This window comes from Apodemus sylvaticus, chromosome 14, assembly GCF_947179515.1.
Source record: "Apodemus sylvaticus chromosome 14, mApoSyl1.1, whole genome shotgun sequence".
NCBI lineage: Eukaryota > Metazoa > Chordata > Mammalia > Rodentia > Muridae > Apodemus > Apodemus sylvaticus.
Window position 1 is genome coordinate 22,043,845 of NC_067485.1, and position 15,092 is coordinate 22,058,936.

The window sequence follows — 15,092 nt, forward strand, 5'->3', positions numbered from 1 at the left end:
GTACTGTTCCCTAGATTCAACCACCACCTCTAGCTCTTCCAATCTTTCAATCTCTTCTTCCATATACATGTCTAAATCTTGAGAAGGGATGTGAAGATGACATCCTACTTAGGACTGAATGCTCTGTCTGTACATTGTAGGTTGTTTCTTGTGAGTCTTTGTGTTAACATCCATCTATTGCAAGAAGTAGCTTCTCTGAAAGAGTTGAGTAAGGCACTGATCTGTGTGTGTAGCAATGTCAGTAGCAGTAGTTTTATTGTTATGTTCCTGTAGCATAATCATAGTAACCCTCTAGGTTTGTGAACTATCTAGTCTCAAACCTGACCCTCAATGCTGATTTTTCAAAAGTGGACAGTCACTGTGGTAACCTTTGGCCTACTGTTGCCCCCATAGGTCGTGCAGGCAGGTTTGTAGCTGGGTGACACGGATGACTATATTTCCTCCTCTTGTAGCATGCTGTCTTAGATATTTTTCTGTTACTCTGATAAGAGGCTTACAGTTTCAGAAGGTTAGATTCCATGACCATTATGACAGAGTATGCAATCCTCCAGGCAGGCATGGAACTGAAGCACCTTGATCCCGAGGTGTACATGTACACACTCATACACAGATACACACAGACACACAGAGAGAGAGAGAGAGAGAGAGAGAGAGAGAGAGAGAGAGAGAGAGAGAGAGAGAGAGAGAGAGAGGAAGAGAGGGGGAGAGGGAGAGGGAGAGACTGAAGAATGGTGTGAAATTTTGAAACCCCAGCGTCCACCCTAGTGGCATGCCTCCAACAATGCCACACCACCTAATCCTCCAGTTTCACCAACTGGAAAGCAAGTGTTCAGATCTATAAGCTAATGAGGGCCATTCTCATTCAAACCACCATGCAGACAAGGTACCCCAACACCATGGATGCTAGACAGTAGGGTTGATTTCTAATGCATAATGACATTAGTGGTCTCTTCAGCAATAGGGCCTTAGCATCAGGCTATGGAAGGTAACCGTTAGCCTTTGCTTTCTTTCATTGAATCTACATATTGACTTTCACAGTTCTTTGATAAAACAGTATTTCTCAAGGTGACTTGCTTTGGCCACCTTAAGATTCAAACCTGTAAGTACAAATTAGGACACTCCACTGTGATTCTCAGTAAGTGATGACTGTGTGGGACATTTTTGGCAGTGCCTGAGGACACGGCAAGAGTTTGCTTTTAAGTGGGTTAAAGGTGTTCCACTGGGTCTCCCAGACGGTGCTGCGAGCACTATTGAACTCCGTCTGTCACACAGGACAGCATCAGTCTTCAGGTGCAGAGAATGAGTCTTGGTATACAATAGCCTCCACCCTACCTCACTACCTTATTTATTCTTGTTTCAAGTTCTTCAGTAAACTTAGTCTGAAATTTGATTGGAATTGTATTATGTTTCTAACTCACAACTGACCAGTTTTTACAGTTCAGCTTTGGAAGCCTCACTCTGCGTTTATCCTGAGTGGACAAGCATACCCTTGGCCCTGCCTGGGACCACGGTCTGCTCTGTCCTAGTGCTCTGTTCATGGCTCCCAGGGAGTGTCAGCAGCCACTGCTCAGTCTTCGCTCTGGCAAAGATGAGTTTTTAGAGGGCAGGCACAGAGGGCCGACTGGCCGGTACTCCGGCACTTGAGGCCTGGCAGGAGAATTGGACTCTTTGGGAGTGCCTAAGGGGGAGTGCCATTCCCTACCCCGTCCCCAGTAGCTGTGACATTAGTGCATTTGCCTTTATGGCTTTCACATAGGAAAGCTATGAAAGCATTGGTGACATCTGACATGTTCAAGTCGTCCTTGCCTAAGCTTATCCTGACTGGCTCAGAATAACATTGTCAAAATCATCAACTTAACCTAGAGAGGGAATTTAGATATGTGCGAACCTGAAGCTAATCCAACTCTATCCTCATTTGTGGGAGTGGCTGTGTGTGCTCATGCCTAGCAGTGAGGAATTTATTGACACCTACTTATTTTCTGCTTGGCTCACTCTAATCTTCAGCTTGTGCAAAGTTTAACTTTCAGTGCTGGTCCATTTTAGAAGCCTCACCTACACTGACTTATCTTCCATTTGTGTTATGTTTTTGTTTGTGCTGCCCCCGACGCTGTAGCTGCCTCCATCTGTGAAGCCTGAGGTTCATACTGTATCCATCCCAGGCCTGTCTCACTCCTAGCACTCTTTCTAAGGCATACTGCTTTGGGCATTTAGGCCGTGGCCCTGGCTTCTGCTCCTGCGCTGCTGTTCTCATGCTATCACCATAGAATTAATTGCAGTTTTGACATAGGGTGCAATTCCTGACTTCCTTCTAAGCCATGAAGGCAGTTCCGCTCTACCCCTGCATGCTGCAGGAGCACTCTGTTCCAAACACTACCTGCATGAAAGGTGTTAGGACAGCTTAAGACAGCTTCATTTAGAGAAGGCAAGAACTGGGAGGAAACAGTGTAATTAGCCTAATGATGAAACTCACCATTTACCATGAAAAGCAAAAAGTACACTTTGTTCTATTCTCAGAGCCCATGGGCAGTATGTCATCCATGGAAGTGAATGTGGACGCGCTGGAGCAGATGGACCTCATGGACATCTCTGACCAGGAGGCTCTCGATGTCTTCTTGAACTCTGGCGGAGGGGACAATATTGTCATGTCCCCTGGTATGGGTAAGAGTAGGGACAACACTATAAGCCCAGCTTCTTCCATGAACCCCTTTCTCATATGTAGGAGGGTAGTGAGGCACACGAATACAGGCTGTTTGAACCTGTGCACTCTACTGCCTCCAGGCAGCTGCTCCCAGGTCCCAGAGGCGGCAAGCACTGAATTGGGGCTGTGGTAGCTAGCTCTCCTGTGTAGCACACACAAAGCACAAGTGGAACTCCACTTCTGACACACTGATTTCCTGTTTATGAGCAGGTGCTTCCTTAGTCCAGGACTGACACTAAGCAGCCTTCCTAATGAGGTCCTTTTGTCACCACTGCACAACTAGCTTTTCACCTTCTTTCACATACATGGGAGAAGGACAACCCTCAAGTCTCAGCTATAGAAAGGCCTACAGTACTGAAGGTCTAATTCCTCTGACTTCACCCTCTCAGGCCTTTGCAGAGCCAAGAATGATTTAGTCAGTGACTGGCTATGTGTAAACAACTTGATTCCTTGAAAATCCTTGTGAAATTGAAAAAGTGCTAAAGGCCAAGTAATTCATCTTGGTACCAGTCTATAGATATTGAAGGTGCTAAAGGATCATCTAGGTTATCAAGGGTTGGTGCATAACTTTTACCATGTGCCCATAGCCTTTAAACTGTGTTTATAACGGTGTTTTTAACTCACACATGGCTTTAAAGACTTCTTGATCTTGCCCAGTGTCACAGTATAGAATAGGTGGCCAGTCGGTTGGTTAACCTGTGGCCCCCTGCAGCTAGGCCATGGGACAGGATCTCAGAAAGTTGTCATCAATGGCAGCTCCCAACTGTGATACCTCAATCAGAGGCTTTTTTCTACATTCTTCAACAGAGATGGAATCCAACCCCAGTCAGAATGAAATGAGTCTTCAGATTCCAAATCCCTCAGAGTCAGCATCCCAGCCACCTGCCTCACCCTCTGCCTGCACCGACCTGGACACTGCGGATGCCCCCCTCATCCAGTCTGATGAGGAGGAGGTACAGGTGGACACGGCCTTGGTCACATTACACACTGACAGGAAGTCCACCCCAGGTGTCAGTGATGACAGTGACCAGTGTGACTCAACTCAGGACATTTAAGTGACTTGTCAGCTGGTGCACAAAAGCCTCCTGCAAAGCCAGGTGGTTAGGAGTTCTTGATTTTTACACAATTGCTAATGGACGTGAGAACCATTAAGGAGCGCTCACAATAAAGCTTATGGAGTAAACACTGCAGCCAGTGAGTATGTGAGCTGGACAGAGGCCTCCGCCTTGACAGCTGCTGACAGCTATGACCAAGAGGTCCAAAGAAAGAGTTCCTAAAGGAACACAGTTGTGGAGGGCCGCTGGAGAGGGAGGTGCTCGAAGGGATGGGACCTAGGCCAGGCTATATGTATTCCATGCCCTACCATAATGGGAGCAGTCTGTTGGCATAACCAACAGTGGTAAAATTGGGATCTGAAAATCTTAATTTTACCTATCATCATCGGGCAAAAACCTGCTATCAATATTTGAAAACCTGGGCCTGAGCCGATATATAAATTTGAGGCAAAACAATTTGGCTTGCTTTCCCAAGGTCCCCGGGACATGAACTAGAATCACAGCGGAGTGGCTGAGCAGGAACAAGGGCATGCCTCTGCAGCTCCGTTTGCTGACCTGCAGCCTCTGCAGCTCCGTTTGCTGACCTGCAGCCTCTGCACCACCGACCAAAGAGAGCCCAGTCCCTTCCCATAAGACAGACAAGATGTCCAAAAAACTTGTTTTTATTATTAAACCTTGTAGTACAAACCTGAAAAGTAAACAAAGAACTGGCAATAAACCACACAGAGCCTCCCTTCGGGAGGGGTGTAGAGCAGCGCTAATAAATTAATGTCAAACTGTAAGCCACAGGCGAAAGTTTACTGTCAAAAAGAGGGAAAAGTACACAGCAAGGCCATAAAAACTGGACAACCACATTGGAAAACACTCGACTGTTAGGTAATCGTTAAATATTCCAAAACAGTTCAGTCTTCTGCAACAACCACCACCAAAGTGGCTCCTGGGCGTTCCTGGCAGGCAGTCACCACTGGCAAGCTCAGTGCAGTATGGGTAGCTACGGACTGATCCAATTATGAAACAAAGAACAGCTTGTGAAAACAGTTTCCCTTTTTTATTCCACACATACTGTACACACAACCGGAGAAGGGCACCAGCTACTCCATTTCCATGTTTTGTTGTTGAGTGATGTAAGCAGCACTTATAAATGTTACAAGAAAAACCCTGTAAGCATCCAATCCAGCCGATGAAGAAACTGAAACGTAAGGCTTTTCTTCATCTTTTCTCACCCCTTCCCTCCCCCCACCAAGAAAAGGCTCAAGTATTTAAAACAATTTACAGGAGTATGTACAAAAGGGATGGGAGTTTTTTTTTTCTTTTTTTCTTTTTTGTTAAAACATGAAGAGAAAAAATAGACAAGATGAGCACAGATGTGTTTTCACATTCAAAAAGAACTGCAGACTTAGTGGCTCTAAGTGTGAGGGAAACAAAGATTAATGCTGATGTGTGAGGGACACAAGCGGAGATGAGGTGGAATGTCGGGAAATTGCACATGGCTGACAGGGAAGCACTTACAGTCAACTGCTGTTTAACTTTTCCTCAAGGATGCTATTGAAGGGTTTTTTGTTTTTTGTTTTTTTGATAAAGTAGCCAACAGCACCAAAAAAAAAATAATAATAATAATAATAATAATAATAACAGAATGGATTTCCTAATGAAATCAGGCACAGGTCTCCCTCAGTGACCCTCCAAGGCAGGCAGTCTTTTGTCTCTGTCCTCTCTCCCTCGAACGGATGCATAGTGATGTGCTGGTGCGAGAACCTGTCACTCAAACCTCACATCTTGCCTTCAGCTGCCATAACCGCCCAGCCAAACACACGGGGCTCTCCGGTTCCAAATGTTACAGACTCCCCTTGCACATGACAGAAGAAAAGACAGCCAAAGGAAAGCCATTTCAAGTTTTCTTTTCTGTATGTGTGTGTATGTGTGTGTGTATCTTCTATCCCTTTTCCAATCTAGAAAAATCTCATCTGACTGATGGATGGTTTTATAAATTTGTTCTCCAAACTTCACCCTCTTCAAAAATGGGTTAAAAAGCCTTTATTCCTCAATAGTTACCAAACAAAACAAACAAACAAAAAAAGGCTTTTCTCAGCCATGGGGCAATATAAATTGATACAGCCCCTCAAGGGTTTTAGACAGTGAGTGTACGGCAGCTTCCAAACCTGACTGCAGTATCTAGATATCTACGTACAAAAACTTGAACAGTTTAATGCTAAAACAAAATCAGTTCTCTAAAACCAGAAGAAATTCTTCCTTAGAGCTAGTGCAAAGACAGCTTGTATCCTACAGCAAGTACTCCAAACTAGAATATAGTAATTACAAAAAATATATAAGTGACCATGGGTTCGGCATCTTCATGAGGATGGGAGCCGAGATGGCGGCACGTCCACGGTCGCTCTCTTGCGGGGACCTCTTTTTGGTGTGGGTTTGTTGAGACAGTTCTCGATGCCACTGTGTTTGCCAGACACTTTGCCACATATCTGGTTGACCAAACTGATGATCTGCTCCTGCCAGAAGGACAGACAGACAACATGGAGTTAGTGCAGCAGAGGGATCCCGAACATCAGATCCTTTGACTTATCATTGTGTGTCGCTGAACATTCAGAGATGCAGAGATGAACAGGGCAGGGTGATACCTAAGGGAACTCCTGAGGCAGATGGGACTGCTGAACATCGAACACTCCTCCCCATTTGGGGCTCCCAGTACCCACTACAGCTCACAACTGTGGGTTAACACCACCTCTGGCCCCTAGTGGACTTGTATTCACATGTCTATAACTCTCCATAAAGAACTCAAATTCCTGTCCTGCAAAAGAGAAACAGCTGCCTCCACACATCTCCTGAAACTGCTTCAAATAGTTGGAGGTAGGGTAGCTGAGGCGGCAGGCCCTCTCTGAGGACCAACTGACAAGAAAACTCCAGAAATTAAGAACAGCATTACAGTTTGATGCTAAAGTTCTCCAGCATGTGACATCAGGTCACATGACTCTTTGTCTGTGACTTCTGCTTTAGAGAAAAGAGGTTAGCTGTATCCCTTTATTTCACCCAAGAGAACCATACAACTCTACTAAAATGTATCCGTAGCTAGGTGTGGTGGCACACATGTGGAATCACAGCTCTGAAGCAGAACAACATATTTGGGACCAGCCTGGGACACAATGGAGGATGTCTCAAAATCAAGAGAGCATAGGCTGGAAACCTGAATACCTGGTGAGGAATGGAGGCAGCCTGGACAGAAGGGACTTGGGGTTCACACAGTCCAGTTCTGCCTCTGAAAAGCCTAGAAGTAGCTGAAGGATGGATGTGGCACAGTCACACAGTGTGCCTCCTGAAGACTGGCCCCTTTGTGAAAGCCTTGGAGAAATAGTAAACACTCTGCCTGGCTGTCTTCAGCAAAGTTCTAATGAATGGCCTGGGAGCCCCGTCCTTCCTGGGAGTTTTACACGGCATAGGAGGCAAAAGCAAGGGTAAAGGGGTGTAGAAGGAACAGGCCTGAAATCCCTAGTGTATCTCACTGGGCTGCACAGCACTTGAACTAAGATTCAATCCAAGCAGTTGAACTCAATTGAGAACTAGTGCTGACTCCCTTTACTTCAGCAAGCAGAGGGAGAGGCTGCTTCCTTATGGACTGCATGACTTTTCCTGACCAAACATCAGAGCACCAGATGTGCTCAAGTACTTCTAGGACTTTGGTCACAGGAAAATGCTGGCAAAAAGCAGGTGGCTTCCTACCCCACTGTTCAGTTTGTAGAATGCACTTTTTTTTTTGTTTTTGTTTTTGTTTTTTTTTTTTGAGACAGGGTTTCTCTGTGTACTGCTGCCTGTCCTGGAACTCACTCTGTAGACCATGCTGGCTTCAAACTCAGAAATCTGCCTGCCTCTGCCTCCCAAGTGCTGGGATTACAGGAGTGCGCCACCATGCCCGGCGCCCAAAATACACTTTTAAAAGTGCTTTCAGGCTGTCCTGACCACAGATATATGTCCTGGGGGCTTTGTAAGAAGTACATGGTACAGGATGCCAAACAGAAATTCCTATTCATTGCTAAGATTTTGTTTGTTTGTTTGTTTTTTGATTTCTGGATTTGCTTTTTGAGACAGGGTTTCTCTGTATAGCCCTGGCTGTCCTGGAACTCACTCTGTAGACCAGGCTGACCTCAAACTCAGAAATCTGCCTGCCTCTGCCTCCTAGAGTGCTGGGATTACAGGCACCACCACCCGGTGCTAAAATTGATTTTAAGCACATTGTAACTAACATTTATTGTTCATGTGACAAAGTAGGGACCAAAGAAGTTATGTTATTGCCACTGAACCAAATGGATGTAAATAGACCTTCTGCTTTCCAACCCTGTAAACCAGCCTCAGCAAACAAATATGTAAAGGTCTTGAATGCACTTTTCTGTCTACCTGGTCAAGCTTCAGGGAGCACAGCCAAAGAGGGAAGATTCGGTTGGCCGAGTTAAGACTAAAAGGCAGAGCTTAGGACCACACAGCCAGATACAGAGCTTGAGGAACACACAGTGATGGTGGGCACTGTCCAAAAGCTGGTGGCTGAAGAAGGGCACCAGGTTGCCAAATGTGCAGCACTAGTCAGACCAGGATCAGCACATACCAGCACGGCAATGCAAGCCTCTGAAAGCCAGGGGTGGCTGTTGAAGATGTTCCTTTACCCAAAGAGGAGTTACAAGTACTGCAGAGTCCAAATGCATCAACAGAGCAGGCTTGAGATGTCATCACTCTCAGTACTGGGGTAGGAGAGTGGGAGTGGGGAGTCAAGGAAGTGTCACTGCAGATGCTAGAAAACCAACTGATGTGAAATATTCCACAGTGAGATGATTTCTTAGGATTGGGGTTCAATTAAAACAGCTGTTCTCAACCTGTGGGTCACAGCCCCTTTCAACCCTTTCACAGGGGTCTCACATATCCTGCTTATTAGCTTAGATTTTACATGCATAACAATTCATGGCAATAGCAACAAAAATAATTTTTATAGTTAAGGGTCACCACAACATGAGACATTATTAAAGAGCTAAAACATCAGGAAGGCCGAGAAGCACTGATTTAGAAGGCGAGGTGAATGTGATGTGTAGAACTGGACACAGAATTTAAGAGCAAGCAAAGTGCATGGACCTGAAGACAGTGTGGATCCCGTGTAGACATGATCCCCAGCAGCTGGGCAGCACAGGAAGCCATATTCCAGGTCTGCCTGGGAGCTAGCCCTCAGTCTAAAGCGTTCGACTATGAGCACAGGCCACCATGAGGCCAATGGTGGTTTAGGGGCAGCCATGGGCCATGGCAGGTGTCCACATCATGCAAAGAGCACAGCAACCAGCACCTCTCCAGAGGTGCAGAAACAGGCTCACGCTATCAGCATGTAAGGCAGACATGGGACTCAAGCTCTGGGCTCAAATGATCCTTTCCTGCCCCATAGGAATACGGTCTACAGCCAAGAAAATCCTTGAGGCAGCGCCTTCTGCAGAAGGCTGTTTCCTGGCTGCATAGACAAAGGTTGGGGGATCTGAAATTCATACTCCAGCATCTCTATTCTAACTAAGACTAACCCAGGCCAATCACAGTACTCCTACTCGATCCATTTCCTTAGTGCGGATCCTGGAACAGCACTGTCAGTGGCTACACAAGGTCAGGAAAGCAACACATCATTTAGCAGTAGGGGCAAGGTTAAGGAAAAAGTGACAGTAGGCTCATGAGAAGTCAAGAAGTCTGGCTAGAAGAGCTGGGAAGCAGAAGAGGAGGTTCCAATGCTGGCAGTGTAGCCACTAGGCACCAGAGTGCCAGAAATGACCTTTGTGGCAGCTTTCTCTGACTCACATGGAATAAGCTCTGGAGCCAGAAGAAAATGTCCCAAGGGCAGAAATTTGCTTTCCAACATGCACTATCAAAGCAGGTGGCAGGTTGAACAGCTCTGAAGAGCCATCTCTGGAGTCAGATACCTCCTGTGTAAGGAGTAACCTTGCTGAATGGCGTAAGCATAGAATCTGGCAGAGTCAGAACCAGAAAACCATGGGAAGAGGTTGGAAAGGGGAGAATGATCTTTAGACTGAGTGCTGAGGATCTAAGGACACATAGGGGCCAGACACACACTGAGAACAAATCACACTGCCAGCCCAGCCCTCCAGTCTAGAGAATGGCCAGCATCCAACTAGAGTGAGCCACAGTGGCTCCATTCAGTCTCCACCCTGCAAAGCATGGCTAGGCACTAAGCTAACATCAACCTGGTTGCATCTCATTTGGGGAGGGCTCTGAGGCACTCAGGACCCTGCCCAAGTCAGAACTCACCTCATCGTAGCGGTACATCAGCTTCAGCCCACGGCAAGACTTCTGTTTCTCCACATGGCGCAGTGCACACTCCAGGCAGAACACAACGTTCTCATTCTCCTGTACCACCTGTGGAGACAGCCAAGCTGAGGTCAAGGGCGCCTGTTCACACATCTGCCCAAGCCTGGCTCATAACAGTACAGGGTCTTCAACTAGGGCTGTGGGAATGGGAAGGAGCTAAGAAAGGAAAGCCCCTCCTTAGCTCTCCTCCAGAGATGGGACAAAATATACTGGTACTGCCTTAGAGGTGAGGACTTGGGGAGTTTTCGAAAATACATCGGCTGGGCTCCTAATAATAGCACCCCAGAGGACCTGCAGGGTACTGCAACCCTGTCCCCTTCCAGAGGACATGTTGACCCCTTTGAACTAGACATGTCCTACAGTACAGCAGAGACAGCCATCAAGTACTACTGTCTACCAAACAAGTGCTGTTGTGGATTTGGCCTAAAGCTTGCATTATGTTAGTTGAGTTCCCTAAATTGCATGAGAACAGTTCATGTAAGATGCTGAGGGTCCCAGCCTCAAGTTGGTTCTGACTGGTGAATAAAGATGGAGCTTTGAGGATTCCCGGGCAAGGGGACCAAGAGGAGAGAGCAGAGTAGCGATGCGGGAGAGGAGTAAGAGCCAGGCTTGAGAGCTGCAGAAGGGAGAGCACACCAATCATGGAGAGCTGGCAAAGAGCGGCCCATCATGGGGTCTAGGGAACCAAAGGTGGAATACAGATTTGAGTAAGAAGGAACTCAAGAGACATTAGAACGTAGGAGTTTAGGAGTGGCCCAGCAATTGAGCTGATTAAGGCATATTAAATACAAGGCTCTGTGTGTGACTCATTCAATAATCCAGAACATTGGGGCAGGTAGCAAGGAGCTTGTGCTGCCACCACCAGCTAGGGCTACACCCTGCTACCTGAGGTAACATGGAAAGCCTAGAAGGCCTACAAGAAGGGCCTGTGTACTTACCCTTCATAGAGGAACCCTTAAGCCCTATCACCTGTATGTTACAAAAAGAAATAGGAACAATGGTCTCAACACTTGGGTGCAAATATTTGGCAGGCCTTTAAATCTAGGGCTTTTTTTAAAGGGGCTTCCATGCCCACCCCAAAAAATGTTTTTCAAAAGAACAGGTTGCCCCTTTGAAAGACTCTAAGGACTAATCACAAATTCCATAGTTATGACCAAAACACATTTGTTACTATTAATAAAACCCCACCGAGGCCTATCTTTATTGCCAGCCTGGTGCAACTTGGAACCATAGAGGAGAATGCAGCGGGGAATGTATGAGGGTGTTTCCCAGAAGGACTGAATGTGGGTGCTGCAACCACTGGGGCGGGGCACTAGTGGAATACACAGCAAGGGATGCAGGGAGAGCACCAGCACTAGACAGAACTGCCCACTGTGGCCAACTGCCGCAGGCTCTGCTCCACAGTGTGAGGAGGCCAGGGTCTGAAGCAGGCCTGGTAGTGCAGCCCCTGGGGCCCCACTGGGCTCTCACACCTGTACACTCACCATCGACAGGTAGCACAGGTGCTGGCAGATCTGGCACCGCCTCTCTGAAGTTTCCAGCTGCAGCCACTTTCGAGGCTTTTTCTTCCCATCCGCCACTGTGCTGCTGCCGTCATGGCTGCCATAGCGAGCAGAAGAGTGAAGGCCAGCCTCAAACAACTGCCTGCGCTGCCGCAGCTCTGTATCCCTGTGCGGGTAAGTGGCAGGCATCGTCAGAAGGGTGGATCCCCACGTGAATCCCTCCTCCCCGCTAAAATCCCTGCCGTCACCCCTTCAGACTAGATGATAGTCAGCCACAGGGACAGAAGCCCAGCAACCTTCCCTTTCCATACTAGTATATTATTAGAATAATAGTAATATTACTATTAAGTAATACAATATTATTAGAGCTAATAAGTAATAGAACTATTAGAATAATAGTAATATTAGAAAACTAGTATTAGTAGTATTAGTACTAATAGTATTAGTATTCCAGTACTACTATTGCCAAAAGGCAAGTTGAGCACTGACCACAAAGAGGAAGGACAGCTTGGGAGCACTCTTCAATACCAGCTCACCAAGAGCTTCCCAAGACCATACAGGAAGACAACAGAGGAGGAAATAGCAGAGGACCAAAGGATGGTTTCTGTCCTTATGAGCCCCCCCCCCCCCATCTGCTTGGTCAACCGTGTGCCTGCAGCTGGCTCTAGGGCTTCCCCTAAGGCCCAGCCTGCACTACCTGAGCTCGTCCAGAAGGGCTGAGATGGTACTGAGGGTGGGGCCATTTTCCTTTTTTGCTTCTGCTTGTGCAATCTGGTAGAGCAACTTCTCCATGGAGAATGGCTTAGCTATATGGCGGCGCTTCATCTCCTGCAAGAAAAATCACCTTTACAAAGGGTCTGTTTCCATGATTAAATAACACACGAGGTTCACAGTGGCAGAGAAGCTGGGTGGATTTCTAAAGTGGCCATTGGATCTAGATTAATGCTTAGTTGTTCAACCATTTTGCTTACCTGGAAAATAATAGTAATGAGTCAAAGATTCTAAGAAAAATCCAGGGACCTCACGGCCAGCATGAGGCAGAAGCATAACTCAGAATGAACAGAGACGTTCTATGTACTCAGATGCAGTATTTATCTTGTGTATTTGAGTGATCCCCACTACTATGGGATGGCCAGTATAGCGTCATAATATAAAAGACAAAAACTTTCCTATAACCAGTTCCAGGCATCGAGGATCCCCACCACCAGCATTGGCAGAAGGCTCTGGTTGGGTCAGCATTATATCTGATGCCTAAGGATGCCTGCTCTGCTTACCTTGGCAGTCTCGAAGCCCATGCTTGTCCACTGGGTGGTAGCAAAGTGCACTGTCTCTGAGACGTTGTAGCCACAACATACTTTGGACACAAAGGATCCCGGGAAGCAGACAACAAACTGCCCACTCTGTTGTACAGTCCTGTGGACCTTGATCCCCTTCTTGCACAGCACCTCTGGGGAGATCTGGGGAGATAGTGCCAACTGAAATGCCTGTGCCTTACTGCCCTGCTGGGCAACCCCTCTGTTGCTTGGCATAAGGACACCACCCTGATGGAGGGACTGCTTAACAAACCAGATTATGATTATCCTTCAGAAAATATCAAGACAATCAAGAAAACACAAGTCAATGCTGGCCTAATAGTGATGTCACTCTTTGCCAAGCCAGAGGCCATGGTAAGCACACAGCTTCCTCCTCCGTAGGCCCATAAACCCTTCTGTGGTACATGCAGCATGGCCAGGAGCCCAGAATGTCAGTCCCTAAACTGTTGTGCAGGCGGACAATAACAGACCTACCATTACGTTGCTCTCCAGCATCTGCAGCCCTGGGGTACCATTGCCCTGCAGCAGAGTGTGGACCACAGCCTCCAGCTTGTTCTCCTCCTCAGCAGGAATGCAATACCTGGGGGGTTGGAGATACAAGAGACATCTGTTGAGTCCTCTGTAGGGCAGCTGGGCTGAGTGCTGGCCCAGGGCCTTGCTCTGTTGCTGCTTCTGCCCACAACACAGCCAAACCACAGAGAGATCTGTCCCACAGTGTGAGGCAAAAAGTCTTCAAAGCCAGATGGTGAAGCCCTCTATAAATCGGAAACAGAAACAAGTGCACACTTGCTCAGTCTGGGTGAGTTCTCGGACACTGCAAAGAATGGCCAAGTCCTCAAGCACAGGGACAGGATTTGATGCTGTTCATGATGGCAAAACGTAGTGCCTAAGTCCCCGCTGCAACGGCAAACGGAGAACCTGGAGCTACATACTGTTAGGAAGAAACTTAACAGAGGGCCAAGCCAGGCACGTACACACACAGACCAAGGGAATGTTCTCAAAGACCTGGGGAACTCTTGTTCTCTCTACTACTGTCAGAACCCAACTTGAGGAATTATGGTTAGAAAGACATTCAGGAGCAGGATGGACCTACATGAGGAAAGCTGTGGGTCTGGGACAGACAGACTACCCCTTATGGAGATAGGGAGGAGGCTTCAGTGGGAGAAAAGGCTGCAAATGTGACTTAGTCAAAGGGACAATCTATATAGACCTCACTCACTGCAATAGCAGAGACTGAACATTTTCATGGCACTCAATACCTCAAGTAGCCTGTACCCAAGAAAGTACTAATTATATATACCACATGATCGCTTGGGACACATGGTTATGATCAGAAGTCTGGTGAAGGATAGCCTACGCATAACCAATAGGGAGCCAGGCGCAGGGCAGGGCCAGTTGTCTGAATGACTGTTGCCTGGGCAATGGTTGTCTCAGTACACTGGGGTCTTGAAAGGACCTGGGGCTGCAGAAGCCAGAGTTCCTTCCCACTCCTGAGATCATAGGTAAGAGACAAAGAGAACGGAGACAAACCTGCCAGGCCTCCTTCCTCTCCGCAGCTCCATACCTACACAGGACCATGAACTTGGCCAAACAACTCCAACATTCAAGCCATTTATCATGCAATTTATCTCTTTATGGAAAATCTTGGTCTCAATTGCTAAAAGAAGGTATCCGCCACATTTTCCCAAAATTTCAAAGCCAATATATTCCATTACTGAAATCATGGCCGAAAAACCGTGTGCCATAAAGTTTACTAATCACACCCCTGGCTCTGCTTCCCTTCATGCTATCATGACTCCAGGGATAAGAGTTCAAATAGGTCACACACTCACACATTCACATGCACTACATAGTTTTATGTCAACCTGACACAGCTAACGTCATCTGAGAAAAAGTAACCTCAAGAAAATGCCTCTATAAGATCCAGCTGTAGGCAAGCCTGCAAGGAATTTTCATAATTACTGATTAATGGGAAAGGGCCATTGTAGGTAAGGCCACCCCTGGGCTGGTGGTTCTGGGTCTATAAGAAAGAAGGCTGAGCAAGCCAGTAAGTAGCAGCCCTCCACGGCCTCTGCATCAGGTCTGGCCGCTGGGTTCCATCTGAACTTCTTTGATGATGAACACTGATATGGAAGCATAAGCCAAATAAACCCTTTCAATCTCAATGCTTTTG

The 15,092-nt window shown here is 47.0% G+C and overlaps 2 protein-coding genes across 5 annotated transcripts in view; one reads left to right on the top strand and one right to left on the bottom strand.

Moving 5' to 3' along the window:
* Dtnbp1 (dystrobrevin binding protein 1) overlaps positions 1–3,881 on the top strand; it is an 86,017-nt gene extending 82,136 nt beyond the window's left edge. The window contains exons 9-10 of one of the 2 annotated variants that reach the window (XM_052157279.1): positions 2,515–2,658; positions 3,506–3,881. In XM_052157279.1, the coding sequence (XP_052013239.1) occupies positions 2,515–2,658; positions 3,506–3,753 (392 nt within the window). In that variant the 3' untranslated portion in view covers positions 3,754–3,881. The remainder of the gene's footprint in view (positions 1–2,514; positions 2,659–3,505) is intronic. The other variant, XM_052157280.1, reaches the window with a different exon arrangement.
* Positions 3,882–4,399: 518 nt separating this feature from the next.
* Jarid2 (jumonji and AT-rich interaction domain containing 2) overlaps positions 4,400–15,092 on the bottom strand; it is a 177,225-nt gene continuing 166,532 nt past the window's right edge. For all 3 annotated transcript variants that reach the window (XM_052157277.1, XM_052157276.1, XM_052157278.1), the window contains 6 exons: positions 13,394–13,499; positions 12,881–13,063; positions 12,304–12,434; positions 11,589–11,772; positions 10,045–10,152; positions 4,400–6,257 (listed from right to left, as the gene is read on the bottom strand). In XM_052157277.1, coding sequence (XP_052013237.1) covers positions 6,105–6,257; positions 10,045–10,152; positions 11,589–11,772; positions 12,304–12,434; positions 12,881–13,063; positions 13,394–13,499 — 865 coding nt within the window. In that variant the 3' untranslated portion in view covers positions 4,400–6,104. The remainder of the gene's footprint in view (positions 6,258–10,044; positions 10,153–11,588; positions 11,773–12,303; positions 12,435–12,880; positions 13,064–13,393; positions 13,500–15,092) is intronic.